The sequence below is a fragment of the Heterodontus francisci genome, chromosome 27 (assembly GCF_036365525.1).
Source record: "Heterodontus francisci isolate sHetFra1 chromosome 27, sHetFra1.hap1, whole genome shotgun sequence".
NCBI classification, from domain to species: domain Eukaryota; kingdom Metazoa; phylum Chordata; class Chondrichthyes; order Heterodontiformes; family Heterodontidae; genus Heterodontus; species Heterodontus francisci.
Window position 1 is genome coordinate 59,860,482 of NC_090397.1, and position 26,165 is coordinate 59,886,646.

Sequence of the window (26,165 nt, forward strand, 5' to 3'; positions counted from 1 at the left end):
GCATGTCCACCAATGGTGGCATGCTGAAAGTCAGAGATCCGGAATTAGAGGAGCACAGAAATCTCAGTGCTGAAAGGCCGCAGGAGGTTACAGAGACAGGAAGATGTGAAACCATGGAGAAATTTGAAAACAAGGATGAGAACTTGAAAAAAAAATTCTGAGTCCTGTGACAGTGCTCAATGTTAATTGGAAAGGAAGCCTTTCCAGTTGTAAATGTATTAACTAACATCAAATCCATGGTTATACAGTACCAGATCAGTACTATGGCCTTTGTAGTGAAGAGGCACCAACAGGCCATGTGTAAGTAAAAGCCCATTGAGAATAGACTGAAGAAGATAATGTATTAATGCCACCCGAGCTGCAAATTTTTCACACACCATGAAATCTGTTTTTGGTTGCTGAAGGGGTTTTCTGTTACTGAGATCCCCTCATTCTATGAATGGATCCAGCACGTCACCAATAATTCATGGTTCCTATGGTCAGGATTTACTGTCTCTTCACTATATTTTAACACACAGCTTTTCACAAAGCTGCACAAAATCTACTGAACTAAAAGGGAAGGATGTATGAAGTGTGACACATGCATTAAGCCTCTTTGTTGCTTTCAGAGGATGAAAGGGTGAAATGTAGCAGAGTGAACTGACAGACTGTAGCAGCTAGCTTGGGTACTGAGCCATCTAGAACAACAACTTGCATTTATATAACACCTGTAACTTAGCAAAATATTCCAAGTGCTTTATTGGGGCCTTAGCAAACAAGATTTGAGACCGAGCCATTTAAGGAGATATTAAGACAGGAAAGAGGCAGATTTTAAGGAGCAACTTAAAGGAGGAAATAGAGGTGGAGAGGTGTAGGCAGGAATTCCAGAGCTTAGGGCCTCGGCAGCTTAAGGCATGGCCACCAATGGTGAAACAATTAAAATCGGGCAAATGCAGGAAGTCAACTTTGGAGGAGTGCAGAGATCTTGGAGAATTGCAGGGCATGGAGAGGTTACAGAGATGGGGAGGAGTGAGGCCACGATGGGATTTGAACACAACAATGAGAATTTTAAAATCTAGGCGTTCCTGGACTGGTCTGGCAACACCATGTAAGTCAGCGAGCACAGGGGTGTTGGGTGAATGGAACTTGGTGCAAGTTAGGATCCAGACAGCAGAGTTCTGGATGGGTTCAGATTTACGGAGCGTGGAAGATGGGAGGCCGGCCAGGAGAACATTGGAATACTCGAGTCTAGAGGTAACAAAGGCGTGGATGAGGGTTTCAGCAACTGATGAGCTGAGGCAGGAGTGGAGATAGGTGATGTTACAGAGTTGGAAGCACATGCTGAGTAATTACCTCTACATACGTGAACACAGGAACAGATGGAGGCTGTTCAGCCATTCAGTTATCTTATCTTGTGGCTGATCTACACCTTAACCCTACATACCTACCTTAGCTCCTTCTCTTGAAACTCCCACCTAACAAAAATCTAGCACTCTGGCTTGAAAGTGGCAAATGTATCCCAGCATACAGGGTCTTTTGGGGCCAAGAATTCCAGATTACTACTATTCCTTGTATGAGAAGTGCTTCCTGGTTTCCATCCAACCCTACAACCTCCAAGATCTCTGCATTCCTCCAATTCTGACCCCTGATTCTAATAACTCCACCATTGGTGGCCGTGCCTTCAACTGCCTGGGCTCTAGGCTTGGAGTTTCTGCCCGAAACCTCTCTACCTCTGTCTGTGTTATATATCATTATACTATCTGTAAAGTGCTAGGAACTATTTAGCTAGGTACTAATCGTTATGTGTAAGTTTTCCAGTGAGGCCACATTCACAGCTGCACTGGAGAGTCATGTGACATGCAACAAGAAACCAGTCTCAAACAGTCCTACATCAGGCAGCTTGATAGCTGAATGAATAAACAAAGACTCCAGCCTTTCCAAGTTTAAAGTGTAACCTCTGAAACCTCTCCATGTCCTGCAACTGTCCAAAATCTCTGCACTCCTCCAAAGCTGACTTCCTGCACTTGCCCGATTTTAGTTGTTTCACCATTGGTGGCCGTGCCTTCAACTGCCGAGGCCCTAAGCTCTGGAATTTCCTGCTTAAATCTCTCCACTTCTATTTCCTCCTTTAAGATGCTCCTTAAAATCTACCTCTTGCCCGTCTTAACATTTCCTTAAATGGCTTGGTGTCAAATCTTGTTTGTTTATAAGCCCCTATAAAGCACCTTGGAACATTTCCAACATCTGGGAACCAGAAAACAACCAGAAGACCTAACGGTTTGCTCCTTTAAGACATTCATTGAAACCAACCTCTTTGACCAAGCTTTTGGTCACGTGTCTTAATATCTCTTTTTATATGACTCGGTGTCAAATTTTGTTTGATAACCTTCCTGTGAAGCACTTTGGGATGATTTACTATGTTAAAGCTGCTATATAAATGTAATTTGTTGTTTCTTGTGGGGGGCCAGTGGAGAAGAGTGGGGGGCCAGTGCAGAAGAGTGGGGGGCCAGTGCAGAAGAGTGGGGGGCCAGTGGAGAAGGAGTGGGGGGCCAGTGGAGAAGGAGTGGGGGGCCAGTGGAGAAGGAGTGGGGGGCCAGTGGAGAAGGAGTGGGGGGCCAGTGGAGAAGGAGTGGGGGGCCAGTGGAGAAGGAGTGGGGGGCCAGTGGAGAAGGAGTGGGGGGCCAGTGGAGAAGGAGTGGGGGGCCAGTGGAGAAGGAGTGGGGTCTGTGGGGAAGGAGTGGGGTCTGTGGGGAAGGAGTGGGGGCTGTGGAGAAGGGTGTGGGCATGGAGGGGGAGCAGTGGCGAAGGGTGGGGGCGGTGGAGAAGGGCAATGAGCAGAAGCTGGTGAAATACAATTTAATATGTGTGGCTGAAGAATATACCATGGAGGGAGGACATTAGTTTTTCACCTTGCTCTGGGGAATGAAGCTTTTTAGAACAATGAGATATGTAGGAGAGCAGAGAAGCAGCAACGATTCAGCAACCTGGAGGCACCACAGAGAAAAAGAGAGAGATTAAACAACAACTTGCTTTTCTCAAGCCGTGTTGAGATTGGAAAATATCTCAAAGAGCTTTACTGAGGTGTAAGGATCTGGGGAAACTGGAAGTGAGGCAGTCAGTGCACTGAGCAATTCCCTACACTGTTCCTTGTTGCTTCTGGCTAAGACCATGGGTAAAGTCTGGTGTTACTGCAATTAAGACGAGAAAATATCAATTCCTGGCCTTGTAAGGATCGCACTGAGATAGGAAACCTCCTTAAGGATGGTGGAAGTGTGGAATTAAAAAACATTAAATGCTGACTCAATTAATCATTTTAAACTTGAGATCTATAGATTTTTTTTTTTATTAACCAGGGGTATTAAGGAATATGGAGCCAAGATGGGTGGATGGAGTTAAGAGTACAATCAACCAAAAGCTCATTGAATGGTGAAACAAGCGTGAGGGGCTCAATGGTCTATTCCTGTTCCTATCTATCTGTTCAAGAAAGCTTTTCAGGCTTCTTGCACTCAAAGGGTTACAGACGGAAATACTAATTACTCATTTAGGTATAGATTGCAGGGCTGGAGCTGGCCAAGACACTTAGCACAAGCATCTGTTTATTGCTGGGAGGGTTGTTTGTTGTGTTAGATTGAAATGAATACAGATAAAGAGGCAGAACTGTGATAATGTGTGTATCAACAGCTGGGCGAGATGTCCCCTGATAACCAACCTTTTGCGAGCCATTGCAGTGATGTTTCAATACAAAATTCTGTTAATCAAAAATGACTACCGGCTTCTGCTAGCGGGAATTATTGGTTATATTTCCCTCAGCTGACATTTTGCTGGTATGATTTAATGAAAGGCTACTCTGTCGCCGTGATCCAGAATCAGCCCCTGTAATGAACCTCCCAACCTTTGTCACTGAACAAGTACACTTCTGTGACTCATTTAAACAAAACAAAACTGTTCAAATTTTGGTTTGGAGGAACAGTATGAGGAGTGTGAGAATTTGGGACAACCTCCCAGCCCAGCCTGCTACGACAGATGCTGCTCACCATCTGAGGGAAATAGAAGTGGAGAAAACAAATGAAACTGAGATTGAAAGAGTGAGAGACACACAGACAGACAGAGAGAGAGAGAGACGCAGCCGCACAGACAGAGAGAGAGAGAGGCAGCCGCGCAGACAGACAGAGAGAGAGAGAGGCAGCCACACAGACAGAGAGAGAGAGAGGCAGCCGCGCAGACAGACAGAGAGAGAGAGAGGCAGCCACACAGACAGACAGAGAGAGAGAGACGCAGCCGCACAGACAGAGAGAGAGAGAGGCAGCTGTGCAGCCAGACAGACAGAGAGAGAGGCAGCCGCGCAGACAGACAGAGAGAGAGAGGCAGCCGCGCAGACAGACAGAGAGAGAGAGGCAGCCGCGCAGACAGACAGCGAGAGAGAGGCAGCCGTGCAGACAGACAGACAGTGAGAGCGAGAGGCAGTCGCACAGACAGTGAGAGCGAGAGGCAGTCGCACAGACAGTGAGAGCGAGAGGCAGTCGCACAGACAGTGAGAGCGAGAGGCAGTCGCACAGACAGTGAGAGCGAGAGGCAGTCGCACAGACAGAGAGAGAGAGGCAGTCGCACAGACAGATAGACAGAGAGGGGCAGCAACGCAGACAGAGAGAGAGAGGCAGCCGCGCAGACAGACAGAAAGAGAGAGGCAGTCGCACAGACAGTGAGAGCGAGAGGCAGTCGCACAGACAGACAGACAGAGAGGGGCAGCCACGCAGACAGACAGAGAGGGGCAGCCGCGCAGACAGACAGAGAGAGGCAGCCGCGCAGACAGAGAGAGGCAGCCGCGCAGACAGACAGAGAGGGGCATCCTCGCAGACAGACAGGGAGAGGGGCTGAGGGACAGCCTCGCAGACAGTGAGAGGGGCAGTCGCACAGACAGATACACATTCCACAGGTGCACACACTCCACAGAAATACAGCAGGTAGGGAGAAAACAAAGAAACCAAGCAAGAGGAAAAAGGCGAAGATGCACAGTGAACAATGAGTGAGGAAGGTCAATAGGAAGAGGAAGTAAAAAAAATAAAACAGCACGAGAAAGTAAAGAATGATAGAAAAGAATGACAGCACAAAGATCAAGAGAAGGAGAAAGCAAAGTAAAACTTAAAGTAGTGAGAATGTAGAAACATAACAAGAGGACAAAGCAAGACAGGAGTAACCAAAACACTCAGACGACCAATCCAACAACAGAAATCAAATTCAAAATCTGAATGTAAAATCAGACCTCCGTAATCTTCCTGAGAGCAGGTGAAGTTCAGAAAGAAGGTTCGATTCTCCACCTCTTGACCATGTCTGGGTAATGACAGGAAGCATGTCTGCAGATAGTCCAGTTAATAATTATTCAACAAGCATATTTTGCCCTTGGATTTTTAATTAAAACTGAAATATTTTTTTTTCCAATCCTCTTTGTGTGACTAACAAAGATTTTTCTGACATGCCTCTGATGATTTCGAAAGGGAACCGCATGTACAGGGTGCTGATTACAGTGCACACATTGGTTAAGGGTGATTATCACTTGATTGAATTTTTCGAGGAGGCGACTAGGTGTGTAAATGAGGATAAAGCAGCTGATGTAGTCTACACGGACTTCAGTAAGGCTTTTGATAAGGTCCCGCATGGAAGATTGGTTAAGACGGTAAGAGCCCATGGGTTCCAGGGCAATTTGGCAAATTGGATCCAAAATTGGCTTAGTGGCAGGAGGCAGAGGGTGATGGTCGAGGGTTGTTTTTGCGAGTGGAAGCCTGTGACCAGTGGTGTACCGCAGGGATCAGTGCTGGGACCCTTGCAGTTTGTAGTGTACATTAATGATTTAGATGTGAATATCGGAGGTATGATCAGTAAGTTCGCAGATGACACGAAAATTGGTGGTGTCGTAGATAGTGAGAAGGAAAGCCTTAGATTACAGGACGATATAGATGGGCTGGTAAGATGGGCAGAGCAGTGGCAAATGGAATTTAATCCTGATAAGTGTGAGGTGATGCATTTTAGGAGGACTAACAAGGCAAAGGAATAGACAATGGATGGTAGGACCCCAGGAAGTACAGAAGGTCAGAGGGACCTTGGTGTACTTGTCCATAGATCATTGAAGGCAGCAGCACAGGTAGATAAAGTGGTTAGGAAGGCATATAGGATACTTGCCTTTATTAGCCGAGGCACAAAATATAAGAGCAGGGAGGTTATGATGGAGCTGTGTAAAACACTAGTTAGGCCACTGCTGGAGTACTGTGTCCAGTTCAGATAGCCACACTATAGGAGGGATGTGATTGTACTGGAGAGGTTGCAGAGGATATTCACCAGGATGTTGCCTGGACTGGAGCATTTCAGCTATGAAGAGAGACTGGATAGGCTAGGGTTGTTTTCCTTAGAGCAGAGAAGGCTGAGAGGGGACCTGATTGAGGTATACAAAATTATGAGGGGCATAGATAGGAAGAAACTTTTTCCCTTCGTGGAAGTGTCAATAACCAGGGGGCATAGATTTAAGGTAAGGGGCAGGAGGTTTAGAGGGGATTTGAGGAAATTTTTTTTCACCCAGAGGGTGGTTTGAATCTGGAACACACTGCCTGAAGGGGTGGTCGAGGCAGGAACCCTCACAATATTTAATAAGTATTTAGATGAGCGCCTGAAACACCATAGCATACAAGGCTACGGGCCAAGTGCTGGAAAATGGAATTAGAATAGATAGGTGCTTGATGGCCGGTTCGGACACGATGGGCCGAAGGGTCTATTTCTGTGCTGTATAACTCTATGACATTACTAGATCCAATACTGCAACAGTTGAGTCTCGGTTGAGAGAATGTGACTTCAAATCCAGTTCTGCAGTGAGATTTCCAGTTGGATGTTCCTGGCTGGGGTGTGGGAGTGTGGTCATGGGCACGTGTTGTCAGACCCTAAGCTGTGACATTCCCTCCTTTATGACACTCCTTTAGAAACCGACCTCCCTGACCAAGCTTTTAGTCACTTGTCCTATTATTTCCTTATGTAGCTCGTTTTGTCTGATTAAGCTCCTGTCAAGCCTGAAGACATCTTAGTCTGTTAAGATGCTATATAAATGCAAGTTGTTGTTGCTTAACCATGATGCTCCTTGAGGGAGGGAAGTTCCTTCAGCATGCTACTCGAGCAATTCTTGCTGGTAAGTTAGTCAAGAAATGGAGCCCATGTTGGCCAGCCTGACTGTCCCAATTGAAGGAGGAATGTGCAAATGAGCCATGGCTCATTGGGTAGCACGCTTGCCTCTGAGTCAGAAGGTTGTGGATTAACCTACTCCAGAGTCTTGAGGGAAAAATCTATGCTGAGACTCCAGTGCGGTATTGATGGAGTGCTGCATTGTAGGAGGATCTGTCTTTCAGATGAAACATTAAACCAAGGCCCTATCTGCCCCCTTAGGTGGGTGTAGAAAATCTCATGGCATGATTTTGAGCTGGGACGTTCTCCCTGCTGTCCTGGTTCAATATTTATCTCTCAATCAGCATCATTAAAAAGAGACGATCTGGTTATCAGTTATACACAAAATGGTTGTCTCATTTCCCTACCTTGACCAGTGACTACACTTCAAAAGTACTTAATTGGATGTAAAGTGGTTTCAGATATCCTGAAGTTGTGCTAGCTGAATGCAAAGTTCTTTCTTAAGACAGGAAGAGGTTAACTTTCCAACTACATGGAGATGGTTGTTAGCTTCATCTGCTGGCATTTCATAACTGGAAGTTACACCCGAAGGGTTAAAGTATTTTTTTTGGGGGGTGGAGGGAGGAATGGTGGTGATGGGTGAGTCAAAGGAAGTAAAGTACAGATTGAATTAAATCAACATCGCTAGACATAATGTTCAATGATTTCTTACAGATTTCAACAGCAGCCCATGAGCGTCAAAGAGGAAATAAGAACAGTGGAGGTTAAAATGGAAATCAACTGTGAAGCATTTGATTTATGCTTTGATCTCAGTAAATAAAATCAGATCTGTGTTACAAGGATTTAAACTTTGTTCTATGAATAAACAGTGTGATTAAGGTTCAGCGGAGGGGGGGGGCGGGGTTGCAATAAAAGAGTTGAGGGTGTCTCACTTACACGTTCTGTGATGTGCCTGGTTTGCTAATTAACATTGAGGCAGTCATGAATACTGATTCATAAATGCTGTGTGTCTCCTGCAGTATATAATAGGCCCGTGGGGATTTCTTGTGGGGTTGGAACTTCCCAGTCTCTGGCCTTGTGCATGTGCTCTCATTGTGTGCCACCCTCCTTTTGATTCAGGGCATGCTTCATACAGTTTGTTTGCCCAGTGACACTGGCAAAGGAAGAGGCAAACATTTTGCACTGCGTGCCTTAACTCAGACTGCAGTGTTTTTGAAGGATTCAAAGGAAGTTCACGGGGAATGCTGCATTGCCAAAGTACGCCAGCAAATTCAAAAACAAACACAAAGCATTGAGGACAATGACAGAAGTACTGAAAACCAGGCCAGATCATGGTTTTAGGTTTCAAAAATCGCTAACTTGGAAGAGGAGAGGGAAGACAGGTGGAAGTATAATGGAGAGAACAAGAGAGATCCAATTCAATGAGTCAAGGCTTCAATACCAAAAAAAAAGATGCGGGCAGGTGGAAGAGCATGTGAAATGCCTATTTAACACTTCAGAGGAACACATTCCATTGTAGTATTAGTAAAGGTAGGAAAGTTTGCAGTGGAGAGGCTGAGGGCTAGAAGTGTTTGCAGTTTTCATTGAAACAAACTCCGATTACTGGTTCATTTGAAAATTAGACGTTTCCACCACTCTTGACAGAATTGTATTCTGCTGACCCATCAGTAAGTTTAGTTTAGTTTAGTTTAGAGATACAGCACTGAAACAGGCCCTTCGGCCCACCGAGTCTGTGCCGACCATCAACCACCCATTTATACTAATCCTACACTAATCCCATATTCCTACCACATCCCCACCTGTCCCTATACATTCCTACCACCTACCTATACTAGGGGCAATTTACAATGGCCAATTTACCTACCAACCTGCAAGTCTTTGGCATGTGGGAGGAAACCGGAGCACCCGGAGAAAACCCACGCAGACACAGGGAGAACTTGCAAACTCCACACAGGCAGTGCCCAGAATTGAACCCGGGTCGCTGGAGCTGTGAGGCTGCGGTGCTAACCACTGCGCCACTGTGCAGTTCACTGCAGGAATGTCAAGTAACATGGAGGTATGGAATGATGCAGCACAGAAGGGGGCCATTCAGCCCATTGTGTCTGTGCATGCTCTTTGAAAGAGCTATCCAATTAATCACACCCCCCTGCCCACCGCACCCCCCCTCCACCACCACCACCCCCGGCAACAACTCTGCTCTTTCCCCTTCAAGTAATTATTTAATTCCCTTTTGAAAATTACTATTAAATTTGTTTCCACAACCCTTTCAGGCAGTGTATTCCAGATCATCATAACTCGCTGTGTAAAAACAAATAAAAAATTCTCTTCATCTCTCTGATTCTTTTGGCAAATGGGTCTAGGAGAAAATTTATTAAAGATGCACATAGATGGTCTATCACATGGGCATCCAAAGGAGCTCAACAGTAGCTTCCACTGAAAAGAGATAAATGGGGTGGGATTCAGTCCCTTCATAGTCCACGGGTGGACAATATAACCCCACTGCATTCCTGGTTTTCAGGGATGTGGGGCAAAGGCAGGTACATGGAGTTGGGTTGCAGATCATCCATAATCTCATTGAATGGTGGAACAGGCTCAAGGTGCTAAATGGCCTCTTCCTGGTCCTATGTTGCTAACAGTAAGAACAGTTTGTAGTCACATCTTCCATGTTCCCCCTGCCCTGACTCCCGGCCCACCAAGGCTCAGTGGGTAGAATACTAAGGGAGGCAAGGGAAGAAATTGCTCGGGCCTTGACAGAAATCTTTGCATCCTCATTGGCTACAGGTGAGGTCCCAGCGGACTGGAGAATAGCCAATGTTGTTCCTTTGTTTAAGAAGGGTAGCAAGGATAATCCAGGAAATTCTAGGCCGGTGAGCTTTACATCAGTGGTAGGGAAATTATTAGAGAGGATTCTTCGGGACAGGATTTACTCCCATTTGGAAACAAACAAACTTATTAGCGAGAGGCAGCATGATTTTGTGAAGGGGAGGTCGTGTCTCACTAATTTGATTGAGTTTTTTGAGGAAGTGCCAAAGATGATTGATGAAGGAAGGGCGGTGGATGTTATCTATATGGACTTCAGTAAAGCCTTTGACAAGGTCCCTCATGGCAGACTGGTACAAAAGATGAAGTCACACGGGATCAGAGGTGAGCTGGCAAGATGGATACAGAACTGGATACAGAAGACAGAGGGTAGCAGTGGAAGGGTGCTTTTCTGAATGGAGAGATGTGACTAGTGGTGTTCCACAGGGATCAGTGCTGGGACCATTGCTGTTTGTAGTATATATAAATGATTTGGAGGAAAATGTAGCTGGTCAGATTAGTAAGTTTGCGGACAACACAAAGGTTGGTGGAGTTGCGGATAATGATGAGGATTGTCAGAGGATACAGCAGGAAATAGATCGGTTGGAGACTTGGGTGGAGAAATGGCAGATGGAGTTTAATCCGGACAAATGTGAGGTAATGCATTTTGGAAGATCTAATGCAGGTGGGAAGTATACAGTAAATGGCAGAACCCTTAGGAGTATTGACAGGCAGAGAGATCTGGGCGTACAGGTCCACAGGTCACTGAAAATGGCAATGCAGGTGGATAAGGTAGTCAAGAAGGCATACAGCATGCTTGCCTTCATCGGTTGGGGCATAGAGTATAAAAATTGGCAAGTCATGCTGCAGCTGTACAGAACTTTAATTAGGCCACATTTAGAATATTGCGTGCAATTCTGGTCGCCACACTACCAGAAGGACGTGGAGGCTTTGGAGAGGGTACAGAAGAGGTTTACCAGGATGTTGCCTGGTCTGGAGGGCATTAGCTATGAGGAGAGGTTGGATAAACTTGGATTGTTTTCACTGGAACGGCTGAGGTGGAGGGGTGACATGATAGAGGTTTACAAAGTTATGAGCGGCATGGACAGAGTGGATAGTCAGAAGCTTTTTCCCAGGGTGGAAGTGTCAGTTACTGGGGGACATAGGTTTAAGGTGAGAGGGGCAAAGTATAGAGGGGATGTGCGAGGCAAATTCTTTACACAGAGGATGGTGAGTGCTTGGAACTTGCTGCTGGGGGAGATGGTGGAAGCAGGTACGATAATGACGTTTAAGAGGCATCTTGACAAATACATGAATAGGATGGGAATAGAGGGATACGGTCCCCGGAAGTGCAGAAGGTTTTAGTTTAGGCAGGCATCAAGATCGGCGCAGGCTTGGAGGGCCGAATGGCCTGTTCCTGTGCTGTACTGTTCTTTGTTCTTTGGTAATTGACCATGCAATTTGATATGAAGTTTGATCCCTGATTATTAATGCAGTTGCTATTGCTGATGTTAATTGCCCGAGTTAGGGAGAAAGAAAGAAATTAGATGGGATGATTTTTTCTGAAGTCATTGAACCTCGCTGAATTGTGAATTTGTATCAATGTCAAGAGAGGACAGGATTAGGATTCGCCGTGATGCCCTTTATGGTCAAATACCCAGCTGGTAATTACTGACCAGCTCCCACATGAGGTTAGTTGGGGTTAAGTGTCAATTCTGCTGAAATATTCTCCCAGCATGAGTCAGCAGATAGCAGGATTATTTAAAAAGAAACCTTGCTTCCAGTTCACTCAGGTGAATGTGAACAATCCCATGGAACTATTTCGAAGGGGAGTTCGCCCCGATGTCCTGGCCAGTATTTATCCCTCGAGCAATAACACTAAAAACCGATCATCTGGGCATTATCCCATTGCTGTTTGTGGGAGCTTGCTGTGCGCAAATTGGCTGCAACATTTCCGGCATTACAACAGTGATTACACTTGGAAAGTGCTTGATTGGCTATAAATCACTTTAGGACGTCCTGAGATCATGAAAAGTGCTGTAGAAATACAAGTTTGTTCTTTCACTATGAATTGAAATGAATTATTTTTCATGGAATCTATTTTAAACAGTAGCATTCCCTTATCTGACGCCTCAGCCCACTGGGGTAAGGATGTGTCTTTTGGGCAGGATTTACTGATTGAGAGTTGATAAAATGCTGGAAGTCCATCTCCTGCAGTTAATTGAATCTGGCTGCACAGTGACAGCTAAATAAGCATGAGGTGCAGTAATCGAAAACCTCAGCAACTCCTCATCTGATTAACAGGAATAACTCGCACTGACTGGGGGTAAGGTGTACACTTTGCATCACTTGTCAACGGGACTAGGTTTGTGTTCCCTTGAGTGTGGAAGATTAATAGGTGATCTAATTGAGGTATTCAAAATGAATTACAGGTTTGATAGGATAACTGGAGAGAAACTATTTCTGGAACAAGGGGGCATGATCTTAAAATTAAAGTTAGATCGTTCAGGGGTGATGTCAGGAAGCACTTCTTCAAGCAATAGTCTACAAATCTGGAACTCTTGCCCCTCAAAAAAGCTGTCGAAGTTGGGGATCATTTGAAAATTTCAGAACTGAGAGTGATAGATTCTTGTAGTAAAGATTATGGAGCCATAGCAGGCAGGTGGAGTTAAGAGACAGATCAGCCGTGATCTAATGGAATGGTGAAACAGGCTGCTATATCTTATCTTTGCTTATCGCATCTCCATCTGGTGGGAAATGGGACCAGTACAATAACATTTCCAGTGTAAAAACACGAGTGTCTTATTCTGTGTTCCCATCCATCTCTCCTCCTCCTCCCTCTTGCTTGCCCCCCCCCACCCCCATTCTCTCCTGCTCTACACCCACCCCACCGATGAACAAGCTTATTGGACGAGCAGTTTTTAAATGTGTGTGTTCAGAAAGAAAAATGCACTTAATGATTTCTTTTTCTTCTGCTCTCTCTCCCTCGTGTTTCGAAAGGTCGGTATTTTTGGATGGGTGACAGTTTGGTTTGTACTAAATATGGAAAATGTGGTGCCAGAGCTGTCAGCATCATACAAGACAATAGACGGGTTAGACACCTTTATTGGGATTCATTTGGATGAGTGGCTTGCAACAAGTTGCATTTATAAAGTGCCTGTAATGTAGTAAAACACCCCAGAAGCACTTCACAAGAGCAAAAAGCAAAATTTGACACTGAGTGACACAAGTCGATATTCAGGCAGATGGCCAAAAGCTTGGTCAAAAGAGCAGGTTTTAAGGAGCGTTTTAAAGGAGGAAAGAGAGGCTGAGAGGCAGCTGAAAGCACAGCTGCCAATGGTGGAGCAATGAAAATTGGGGATGTATAAGAGGTCAGGATTGGAGGAGTGCAGAGATCTCGAAGGGGAAGCTGCCTAGGCCCTAAGCTCTGGAATTCCCTCCCCAAACCTCGTCCGCCTCTCAAGTTGTTGCTGTTTTCCCTTGGAACATCTACAGCTGTATTAGGGTCACTTGGGGGCAGGCCCTAATTTTCTGCAGGAGCAGGAGAAATCCGAGGATGTGCGGCCTTTTTGTTGTGTGTGATGCTATGTGGAGAACTGACCTAATGAAATACAGATTTGCTGGTACTTCATATCAGTACACAGTGAGGCTGTAAGTGAGCCATTAGGCTGGCTTCCTAGAGGCTATTCCTTTTAAAAGCAACTTGCGAACTCTAAGGAGTGTAGAACTGCTGAATGTGGTGGTATTATTTGCGTTGGATTCTTCGAGTGAGAGCTGCTTGTATGAGCCTGTCTGTAGCTTTCATTACTATAAGAGAAAGAGTTGCTTTTTTAACATGGGTATATGTGGGCTAATTATTTACAAGCAAACTTTTAACTCGGCAGAGGCCACAGTTGGGTTTGTGAAATCTGACTATTGAACATTTTCAAGTTCATGTTTGAATTTTTGCCTCTCCCAGGAGAGTCCATGGCTGCTGGTGTAGGGGGAATGGGGTAGGGGTCAGGATGCAGTGGTTGGGGAGAGGGAAGAAGTGTCTAGTCGTGATGCTTCAGCTACCATGCGTGTGATGGACAGGCTGGTCTTTTCCTGCCTATAAAAGAAATAGAAAGAGTGAATTGACTCTATGACTCTAACTTCATTTATGTGGCACCTATCATGACCTCAGGATGTTCCAAAGTGTTTTACAGTCAATGAAGGAGGTTTGAAGTGTAGTCACTGTTGTAATGTCAGAAATGCAGCAGTCAATTTGCGCAGAGCAAGCTCCCAGAAGCAGCAATGTGATAATGGACCAGATAATCTGTTTTAGTGATGTTGATTGAGCCATAAATATTGGCCAGGCTAATTCCCCTGCTCTTCAAGTCCCACTCCAGAGACTTGAGCACAAAATTTAGGCTGACACCCTAGTGTAGTACTGAGGGAGCAATGCGCTGTTGTAGATGCCATCTTTCGGTTGAGACATTAATCTGCTCTCTCAGGTGAACATAAAAGATCCCTTGGTACTATTATGAAGAAGAGCAAGGGAGTTGTCCTGGACAATATTTATCCGTAACCAACATTTAAAAAAACCCCTGATTATCTCATTGCTGTTTACGGGACCTTGCTGTGAGGCTCTTGCATTACAACACTTCAAAAGTACTTCATTGGCTGTAAAGCGCTCTGGGCCATCCTGAGGTCATGAAAAGTGCCATGTAAGTTTAAGTTCTTTCTGGTTGCAAAGAAAAGGAGTAAACTGGAAAATAAAAACACAGTAAAATGATTCTCCTACTGACTTATTCAAATGTATCCTCCATATTGTGTAGGGCAGAAATTGAGATGCTTTGCTGCCAGTCTCAGCCCTCACTAGATGAAAGCACAGGTCATAGTTAGCGTTCCACTCTGAATCTGTACCCCCATACTCACAGCTAGCACTGGTGACAAACTTCATGGTTCCCGCTCTAAGGCAGTTATTTCTTGTGTGGTGGTAATGGTTCTGTGTTTCAATATCCGTCTTGGGTTTTGCGGCTAATGTTCAACATTTGGGATTTGGTTGTTAATTTCTACTTATTTTGTTCACCTTGCACGAAAGAGGAGACTTGTTTGTTTTGAAAAGGTCTCGGATCGCCCAAGGGGAGTTAGAGACACTCTGGTCTTTTCTGTATGTTCGCTGCTCACCTCTATCCTCTCTTCACCATTCCCCCCACGCACCCCCCACTCCGCCCTCTCCCTCCCTTGGCCTGTGGCATCTCTGTTGCCAAACATTGGATGTGTAGGTCAAGCAGGGAAGAATAACACAACATCTTCAAGCACTCCAGTTCTCCCATGTGCCCCCCCCCCTTGTATTCCCATGTGATCTCCTTTCTTCTGTATTCTCTTATTCAATTTTGACCTCCCTGGTGCCCTTTTTGCTGTCATCAATCTTCCAGTGTACCTGCTTGTATTCCCATGCATTCTTTTGCATCCCCTTGCACTCTTTTCTACATTCTGTGCTTTTTATTGTTTGTACGCTCTGCCACTCCTTTGTACTACTGGAGGCTAAGCAAACCTGGTGTACTACGTGTTCTGGATAAATTTAGATAATAGAAACGGAGGCACCAGTGGGGGAGTGGTTGATGCAGTAGCGTTGATGGAAATGTGGCTTAGACTAATGAGGGCTGGAAGCTCAACATGCTAGCTTATAAAATATTCAGTGAGGATCAGGTAGGAAACAAAAATTGTGGGATTCCTCAAATATTTCATTATTTCACGAGAATGTGCGAATGATACAGGGGTTGATGCAAAGCAGAATCTGTTTGGTTAGAGTTAAGGAATGAGCAAGGAATGGTTACCCTACTGGGACTTTATTATCGATTATCAAACAGAGTACAAGACAGATGAAAAGATATGTAGAGAAAGAGCAGAACTGTTTAGAAGTGAGCACGGTAATCTTATGGTGGATTAATGATCAGTCCCTTAGTTTTTACAAAGTAGGAATGAAAAGAACAATGGGAGAGTTTTGCAGATTGTTTTTTTTATGTAGTGGGTTGTTTGTTTGTGGTTGGGCATTCCATATTCAGTGATGGTAGGAGAATACATATAGCTTTTAAAAGAGCAAAAGAATGTGTTGCTATGTTAAAGACTACATAAATGCAAGTTCTTGTTGGATACGTTCAATGATCGCAGAAATATTTGCAACAGCTGTGGACCAATTGGATAAGAAATGTACCCCATATTTTGGGGAGATTGTACCTCATTCATCTGACTGCTGTACTAATCAAGAATATGAAGCAAAGAAAGCATTTATATAGGGCCGTTCATAACCTCTGGGCATCCCAAAATGCTTTTACAGCCAATTAAGTACTTTTGAAGTACTGTTGTAAAACTGTAGTGAAACATGGCCGGCAATTTGCTAGACCTCACAAACAGCAATGAGATAAATGACCAGAAAATCTCTTTTTATTTATGTTGGTTGAAGATGAATATTGGCCAGGACACCAGGGAGAACTCACCTGCTGTTCTTCGAATAGTGTCATGGGATCTTTTATATTCACCTGGGAGGGACGACAGGGTGTTGGTTTCCTGATTCATTCGAAAGATGGCACCTCCAACAGTGCGGCACTCCCTCAGTACTGCATTGGACAGTCAGCTTTGAATATTAGCTGAAGACTCTGGAGTGGGCCTTCAACCTACAGCTTCTGTCTCAGAGGCGAGAGTGTTACCCACTGAGCCACAGCCGACAGCCATCCTTGCTTAAAACCTAGAATGTTTCCTGAGCCGCCAAAACACAGAGGAAGTAATGCATTAGTACAGCAGCAGCTATTTGGCACATTGGGATTTTACACAGTGAGAGGGAATGGGAAGGTTGTGCTCCACTGGGACTTTGTATGATAGATATGAATGGAAAGGAGTTTAATCCATTGAGATTCCATCTAATTGGAGTGAATGGGAAAGAGTTTGATACATTGAGATTCTTTATAATGGGCGTGAATATGAAGGATATTTGGACTGTTTAGAAGTGAAAGGGAAATGGTTTGATCCATTGGTATTTCATACAGTGGGAATGGCATTGGTCCATTTAAACATTATGTGGGGCTTTGAGAAGAATTCATGGTCTTTTAATAATATGTTTGTCTGGAGTAGACTCAATGTTCACAATATGAATACATCACAAAAATAATTCAGCAACATTTAGCGAGGAAAGTAAAGAAAGCTCTTTCGTTTATATTGCTTCTTTAACATCCTTGGGATGTCCCAATGTGCTTCACATCCAATGAATTACTCGTGAAGCGTTGTCATTGTTGTTTTGACGGCAAACACAGCAGCCAATGTGTGCACAGCAAGACCCCACAAGCAGCAGTGAAAACATTTGACTGATGATCTGTATTTGGTGGTGTTGGTTGAGGGACAAATGTTGACCAGAAAATAAATTAAAACTCTATTTCTGAGAGAAATGGATATTTCACACACAAGTGTGTTTACGAACCACCGTGATCTGTCAATCAACAGTAACTCCTGGCCCCACAATCTGGAGCAAGTGGCATTAGGAGGATTGTGGTCACAGTGGGGTGTACACCAGTAAATGAAAAACGTGCCAAGTGCTATTGGTAACTGATTCCTTTAATTCTCACCTCTCAGTAGGGAAGCAGTCACAGACCTGGGGAAGAGAGACACTGAATACTGTAATTTCCTGCCTTTCTAATTACCTGGCGTTCAGTTAAACATGTTGGTTTGTGAAACGTTTCATTTTCTTCTTAAGTACCCCTGTTGGTACATAACTACTGACATTAGCAGGAACCATATCCCACAAATGTGATCATCATAGTTTACATAACTCAAATAAATCGCTTTCATTTCGTACAATAATGGGAACATTACCTATGGTGAATGAAAGCTCTTCGGTTATAAGCTGACGGTTCTCTAAACCTGGAGGATGGTTTTTTGAATGTTAGGGCGTAACTTTTCTGAACACCATTCTGCCTCAGGATGTCCTGAATGCTTTACAGCCAATCAAGTACTTTTTGAAGCGTACTCACTGTTGTAATGTAGGGAACGCGGCAGCCAATTTGTGCACAGCAAGCTCCCACAAACAGCAATGTGATAATGACCAGTAGTCGTTTTTTTGTTAATGATGTTGGTTGAGGGATAAATATCGGCCAGGACTCTGGGGAGAACTCCCCTGCTGTTCTTCGAAATAGTGCCGTGGGATCTTCTGTGTCCATTTGGGAGGGCAGGCAGGGCCTTAGTTTAATGTCTCATTGGAAAGATGGCACTTCCAACAGTGCAGCGCTCCCTCAGTACTGCATTGGAGTGTCAGTCTAGATTTTGTGTTCAAGTCTGTGTAGTGGTGCCTGAATCCTCAATCTTTTGATTCAGAGGTGAGGCTGTTGCCAACTGAGCCACTCCATACGAAGTATGAAATTGGAAAATAGAATTTCACATACTTTTGAAAATATTATTTTAGAATTTGCATGTTCTTATGTAATACTCCCCATTGCTGTATGATGATCTGATATTCCTTTAAGTCTGGTAGGAGGCATGCCAGATTAACCATTGGTTAATTCTCAAATTCTAATGTTGCTCATTCTGGCAGGAAGCATCTGACTTCTGCTCAATGCTCCTCCGAATGACACATTTGTGATTGGTAACTCTGGGTGTGATGCCACATCCTATCCTATGTGTGGTGCAGGTTGACAGTTTTTGAATAGTTCCCAACACTCGCAGCTAGTTAAATGCTTTCTATATTATACTGCTTTCAATAAGGAGGTTATGAATCACTTAAGTAAAAGTGTTTGAAAAGGGAATAGCGATTTAATGATGGCACCGCGTGTGTAACTGAATTTTATGGATCAAGAAGGTTCCAGTTTGGATCCCTGGTCTGTGTTGAGTGAACTGGTCTCAGTCAAGGATGCACTTGACCTCAGCATCACCACAATTTGTCATTATCCAGTGACCTTTACTGGAAGTGAACAGTTAAAAAGCTTGCCCAGCACACACTGTCAAAATACACACATGAATTCCGACCAGTTGTGTGAGGGAGCCAGGAGATGCCCAACATCCTGGAACTATATCCCATCAAGGAAGGGAGGAAATTGGGAGAGACTGAAAAAAGACAGTGCTAAACACTGGAGACATTCTACTGGTGACCTCATAAATGACTAATAAGTACAAGCTTGAGAAAATGTACACAATGAATAATATAGAAGTTTTTAAAAATTGAAAGATGTTCAGTAAGTGATCTTTCTCTTGCTCTGTTCTTCACAGATTCGTGTAGATGGACCTTCCCATGGTGCGCTGCAGTACGAGACCATTCAGGTAGTGGAGAGTGGCGCTATACTGCGAGACATGTCTTTGTCTGTGGATCATCAATACCTCTATGTCATGTCAGAAAAGCAGGTAAGACAAGGCCCTTGCAAGGTTTACAGACCGGTTATGATCCACAGTTGCGTGTTATAAAAATGGAATTGAAAGTTGTCAAGATTTGAATTATGGCGAGCGGTGTGGGGCCACCTCCAATGAACATTTAAAGCTCAGCTCACAGTTAAGTGAGGCAGTGAGTTTGTGAATGGTCTGGTGAAGTGGTGGTGGGTGGGAGGGGTAAATAAAAGAATGGAAGGTGTGAGCAGGGTGAGAGATCGCAGAGGTGGGAGGTGTAGAGGACAAGGATTTTCAAGTCGGTTTGAGGAGCTGAGGGCTGAGGAACCAATGGCAGTTGGTAAGGATGCTGGTGTTGATGAGGACAATTGCGTGTGAGAGAGAATGTAGGTGGTGCAGTTCTCAAGACATTGGATGTTGCAATGAGTCGAGAGATTGGAAACTGGAATATGTTCTCAAAATTCCTTGCTGGAATGCAAAATGATTTTTATTTATGTTCTTTTATTGTGAGAAGCATTCTTGTTACTATATGTCTTTATAAACGTACCCTTGCTCCCTACATCCTAGCAGTATTGATGTGGAATCTCTGTATAGTTGGAAGGATAGCCTTTCCATTCAGGGCCTCTAGATTGCAGCCTCCTTAATCCTGGGGTAGAGGAGCTAGATGCAGTCAGAGCTGTCATACTTTGAACACTGCTGACTCATCAAGTGTAGGGTGGCCTTTTCTCTGACACATCAGCACTGACATCTCGCACTCTTGTCGTGCTGAAAGGAATTACTAGCTGGCTCCTTTCAGAGGCACTGACAAGGGCAGTCAGCAATCCTGTCTGAATAGGCCTGGATTTCTGGGTCACTTTTAACAGTACTTTAACCAAGTCTCCTTTGGTATGGTGCTTAGCTTTGATAACAGTGTGCAGTGTCGTAATGGTCTTGTCAGCCTGTGGCTGTTGTTAACATCAGGACATAAAACGGAATGAGTCAGTGGAGCTTTACGCTCAGAGTGTGTCAGGGTTCTGGGAAAGTACAAGCATTTAATGAAGCTCATAAGATTTCACTGAACCAGTAGCACCACAGTGACCCAATCCCTCAATTAGTAGATAATTATGTCTGGTATAACTGAAGGAAAACCTGTTGAGGGAAGGTGTGAATGGCACCAATTAATACCAAACTCATTGTAACGGAGAGGGGGAACAACACAAATGCATTATAATAAAGAGGGAGAAAAAACATCAAAACTCATTGCAATGGGGAGGAGAGAGCAGTAAGCAGTGTAATGGTGGGAAGAAATACTGCGGCAATTGGCCAAAGCTTCTTCAACAGCACTTCCCAAACCCTTGACCTTTACCACCTCAAACACAAGAAATAGGAGCAGGAGTAGGCCATTCAGCCCTTGGAGCCTGCTCTGTCACTCAATGAGATCATCGCTGATCTTCTACTTCAACACCATTTTCCTGCACTATCCACGTAACCCTTGATGTTTTTGATACGTAGAAGGGGAAGAGCAGCAAGCACATGGAAGTACCGCCAACTGCAAGTTCCCCTCCAAGTTGCACACTGTCCTTATTTGGAAATATATCACTGTTCCTTCACTGTCGCTGGGTCAAAATCCTAGAACTCCCTCCCTAACAGCACTGTGGGTGCACCTACACCGCAAGGACTGCAACGGTTCAAGGTGGTGTCTCACCACCACCTTCTTGAGAGTAATAAGGGTTGGGCAATAAATACTGGCCTTGCCAGTGATGCCCGCATCCTACTAATGAATACATTTTAAAAAATTCTGTAACTGTGAATGATCTGGAATGCCAGTATATTAGAGATTTGTTTCAGAAAAGAACAAAATTTCAATGTTTACAAATTAATATGATTTAAAAATAATTCTGTAAAATGGCAGGCTTTATTTTCCCCCCACGGACTACAAATAACTGGAAAAAAATTCAAGCATCAGGTCTTATTTCAGGTACTATTGACTGAACTTATGAACACATGACCTTTCTAGCCTCATCTTGTAAAGCTTAACATTAGAAGGGCAAGTGGTAAAAGGCTGAGCATTTCTGCTAAAATCCTGTGTTGTAGCTGGGCAGATGAATGCAAGTTTTCCTCAGTCAGCTTGCAGGTCCACACGCCTCATGTGGTTTGACTTTTCTTGCATGTGAGCGGGACAGCCACAATCAATCAAATTCTTGAATAAAATGCCGTGACATTTTATGATTTTGGTTTTACTGTGTACGGCACTGTATGCCATCTATCCAGGAGCTCATTATCTTCAAGAATGCACCAGAAAGTAAAGGAGTATTGGTTTTATTGTTGCATTGACATTATGCTTCCCAATAATCAAACCTGCGTCAATTGTTAAGGGAAAAAATAATTACATCATCTTCTGGTTGAAAAAAACTGTAAGCACAGCAAGCAGTCGTAGACCGATTCATCTCACTAGTCTGAATCAAACTGGTTGCTTAATTGAGGGGTAACGAGATAATGTTCCGGAGTAAACAAAACTGGCTGTTTTTACTCTCCCTTCCCAGCTTAGAGATCCTAAGACCTGTTGCAGCCATCCCATCCTCCCATTGAGCTGCATCTTGACACTGCATCTCTTTCAGCTAAAAGTGGGAATTCTGCACAGAGTGACTCAACTCCTGACTCCCTAAAGTATTTCCACCATCTGCAGGGCCCAAGGCAGGAGTGTGATCGAATAATCCCCAATTGCCTGGATAAGTGCAGCATCAACAAACTCAAGTGCACAGGCCCCATGGCACAAGCGGAACAGGCAATTCTCTATGTCTGTGACCTAGCCAAAGTTCTTCCCTCAGCCGATATGACCAAAAAGCAGGCTAACTAGCCAGCCACCCCGATGCTGGTTATGGGGTGGTCCCTTTGCAATATGGCCACCGTGCTTGCCTGCATCACAGTAATCCCCGTGCCTCAAACAGTTAGCTGTGCGAAGTGTTGAGACATGTTTCAATGTGGAAGGTACTTTAGAAATCTTAGGGATTACAGGTATACTGCACAGAGGGTATAGATTATGCTATGGGTGGGTGGGGGTGGGGGGGCAACTTTCTATGTGCCTGCTGGTAGAATTTCCAATTATGGACCTATTCCTGGAGGTTTCATCACATGACTTCCTGCCTCCAATGGCCTCTCCCAATCAAAATACCCTTTCTCCCCATCTTCAATATTTTTTATAACGATAAACAAAAACGGTTCAAAGAAAGTGGAAAAAGAAACACTCCTTTTTTAATACCCCTATGGTTTGACTCCTGGTTTGTTTATAGCAGTGTCCAGGAGATTAAACTTTAATTCCTGGAGACTCCAGGACGTTCTGGAGGGCATCGCAACTCGACATCGGGCAACATACAACCTTGTTTACCATGAGCAGATATCAGAAAAGAGTACCCACAGGTACTTGGAAGATTATTTCTTATGATTATTACTTAAATTGTATTTTTTAAAGCGCACTTGGTACATTTATTGAACATTGACCAATAATTATTTACATCCAACCTGCAGTCCTGGGGAGGCAGCCCCTGCCTGGGAGCATGAAGTTGTGAAATAAATCTGAACGTTTACTGTTTTGTGGTCATTGCTGTTTCTTTTTTATTCATTCGTGGGATGTGGGCGTCACTGGCTAGGCCAGCATTTGTTACCCATCCCTAATTGCCCCTGGGAAGATGGTGGTGAGCTACCTTCTTGAACCACTGGAGTCCATGTGGTGTAGGTGCACCCACTGTGCTGTTAGGAAGGGAATTCCAGGATTTTGATCCAGCGACAGTGAAGGAACGGCGATATAGTTCCAAGTCAGGATGGCGTATGGCTTGGAGGGGAACTTGCAGGTGGTGGTGTTCCCATGCATCTGCTGCCCTTGTTCTTCTGGGTGGTAGAGATCATGTGTTTGGGAGGAGCTGTCGAAGAAGCCTTGGCAAGTTTCTGCAGTGTATCTTGTACTTGTACAAATATCAGCAACTGTCCGCTAGTGATGGAGGGAGTAAATGTTTAAGGTGATGGATTGGGGTGCCAATCAAACGGGCTGCTTTGTCCTGAATGCTGTCGAGCTTCTTGAGTGTTGTTGATGCTGCACTTGTCCAGGCAATTGGGGATTATTCGATCACTCTCCTGACTTGGGCCCTGCAGATGGTAGAAAGACTTTAGGGAGTCAGGAGTTGAGTCACTCAGGGCAGAATTCCCACTTTTAGCTGACAGATGCAGTGTCAAACCAGCTCAATGGGAGGATGGGATGGCTGCAACAGGTTTTAGGATCTCTAAGCTGGGAAGGGAGAGTAAAAACGGCCAGGTTTTTTACTCCTGATCATTATCTAGTTACCGCTGCTGGAAAGTGCCTGGATCAGAATGAGGACCGCATAGCCCACTCATGGCCATTATTGAGGATCAAACGTCAAAACAGTGCTCAATTGGGCATGATTGTGGGTGGAAATGGGGGTGGGAAGCAGTGTTGAAGACTCTAGTTCCTTTGGAAATGTATCCCTGGAGAATAGTGCAATGTGAGCCAGTGTCTTAGGAAAAAAGCGGAGAAAATTGAAAAAAATCAAGTCTTGCGAGCAGTGAGCTTTCAGCCTGGTCACTGATGTGGTGAGGAAGTGGATGAGAATTAGCCCCAGCTGCGCTTTCTCAGATCAGAAATGGGAGAGTCCCAGTTCAATGATAAACTCATTTTCCTTTGCCCTTTAACATGTGATTCCAAGAGGAATATTCAAGATTGTCTATTATTCCGAGGCTTGGGGAAGGTTAAAAGGGGTCTCCAAATGCTGTAAAAAGGCTGAAGGAAATATTACAGTTTTGTAACTGCAGAGATGGCACAGGCACTGAATCATTGATGGCCATTCTAAACATGCTTGTATTTGCGACCCTTCACTTTAAAGTTCCCAGTAACCATGGTGACACAAGTCAATTACTTTCAAGAGAAGGTAGAAGCTGGTTGAAAGATATTCAAGGTAATGAAAGAGTCCAAGTGGTGAGGATGCAAAATAACTGACAAAGAACATTAAAACATTCTTGCAGTGGAGGATAGTAGAGCAGCACAGAAGCGGAAGAAGATAAAATGGCTAAAATATTAAGTGTATATTTTCTATAAATATTCACCACAGAAGCTACAGCCAACATCCTAGAGGGTAATCAAGTAAGGTACTGGACAAGTCAGCAAGATGAGGGACGGACACACCCCCTTGCTTGAGTTGCCATGTATTGTAGTGAGGCCGGTGGGTAAATTTGAGGGGCATTGGCTGTGGTTGTGAATGAATCATTGGCCACTGGGGATGTACCATAGGACTGAAAGCAAAGAAAGTAGTTCAAAATGGGTGAAGTATCTGACTCTGGCAACCAGAGGCCCAGTATAAGAATAGCAGATAAAATAATGGAATCTATTCTAAGGGATAGGCTCCAGGACATGGTGATAACTTAATAAGAAATGGGAATTTTGAAGGGGAAGATCTGGCCTTTCACAGTTTCTTTGAACAATGCTACAGATTTAATAGGTGTTGCTACTCCATATTGTAGTTTATCAGGATGTTCAGAAAGCTTTTTACAAGTTGCTCATGAAAGACTTCCAATTCAGTTAAAAGCCAGAGGAATCTAAGGTAAAATGTAAAATTGGATCAGAAATTAGAACAGAAGAACATAAGAACTAGGAGCAGGAGTAGGCAATTCAGCCCCTTGAGCCTGCTCCGCCATTCAATACGATCATGGCTGATCTCATCTCGGCCTCAACTCCACTTTCCTGCCCGTTCTCCATAACCCTTCAACCCATTTCTAATTAAAAATCTGTCTATCCCCTCAAATTTACTCAATATCCCAGCATCCACCGCACTCTGGGGTAGTGAATTCCACAGGCTCACAACCCTTTGAGCGAAGTAATTTCTCCTCATCTCTGTTTTAAATCTGCTACCCATTATCCTAAAACTATGACCTCTTGTTCTAGATTGCCCCACAAGAGGAAACATCCTCTCTACGTCTACTTTGTCAATTCCCTTAATCATCTTATATACCTCAATCAGATCTCCTCTCATTCTTCTAAACTCCAGAGAGTAAAGGCCTAAACTGCTCAATCTCTCTTCATAAGACAAACCCCTCATCTCTAGAATCAATCTAGTGAACCTCCTCTGAACTGCCTCCAATGCAACTACATCCCCCCTTAAGTAAGGGGACCAAAACTGTACTCAGTACTCCAGGTGCGGTCTCACTAATGCCTTGTACAATTGCAGCAGCACTTCCCTACTTTTATATTCTATTCCTTTAGCAATAAGTGCCAAAATTGGTTACTAAATAGGGTTCAGAAAGATCTTGTGAGAGGAGCAATGTTAGAATGGTAGGAGGAGTAAATTAGGATCCGACGTGAACCCCTGTTGTTTTTAATGTACTTTCCCATACCAGAAACTTGTGTCCCCATGGTTACCCTGCCTGAGACCAGGTACCTCAGTACAGTTCATGGAGTAAAATTGTGCCTCTGTCTTTCCTGCTATCTATATATGTATATGTATATATATATAAATATATGGCTCTATGCCATAGCATCTGGTGTATTACTGAGCCATTGTGGAGCAATCCAATTTTATGTTCCCATTAAACAAAATTGTTGTATGGGGTACAGGTTTACAGGCGGGATTTTTCTTGCTTGCAAGGAAAAAATCTTTTGACAGCACAGTAAGTTGTTCTATTCACAAGCCACATTTGGCAGCACAGTAAATGAGGTCAGTTTGATCTCCTTGGGAACTATGTTGAGAAGGTGTAGTTATTTCACTATTGTGAGGTTCGTTAGCTTCTGCTGTACTCAGAGACGCCATTGTGTTGGAGCTTGGGTTGCAGACTGGAGCAAGCGAAAGATAAAAAGCCCTGTTGTACTGTTGTGAGCAGCTGAACATGAAGACACGGCTTTGTGCTAGGCCTTCCCATCTGAA

The 26,165-nt window shown here is 44.2% G+C and overlaps 1 protein-coding gene across 6 annotated transcripts in view; it reads left to right on the forward strand.

The window, feature by feature from the left end:
• The window catches only part of plxna4 (plexin A4), a 597,697-nt gene that overhangs the window by 272,505 nt on the left and 299,027 nt on the right, over positions 1-26,165 (forward strand). For all 6 annotated transcript variants that reach the window (XM_068059453.1, XM_068059450.1, XM_068059454.1 and 3 more), the window contains exon 4: positions 19,153-19,284. In XM_068059453.1, coding sequence (XP_067915554.1) covers positions 19,153-19,284 — 132 coding nt within the window. The remainder of the gene's footprint in view (positions 1-19,152; positions 19,285-26,165) is intronic.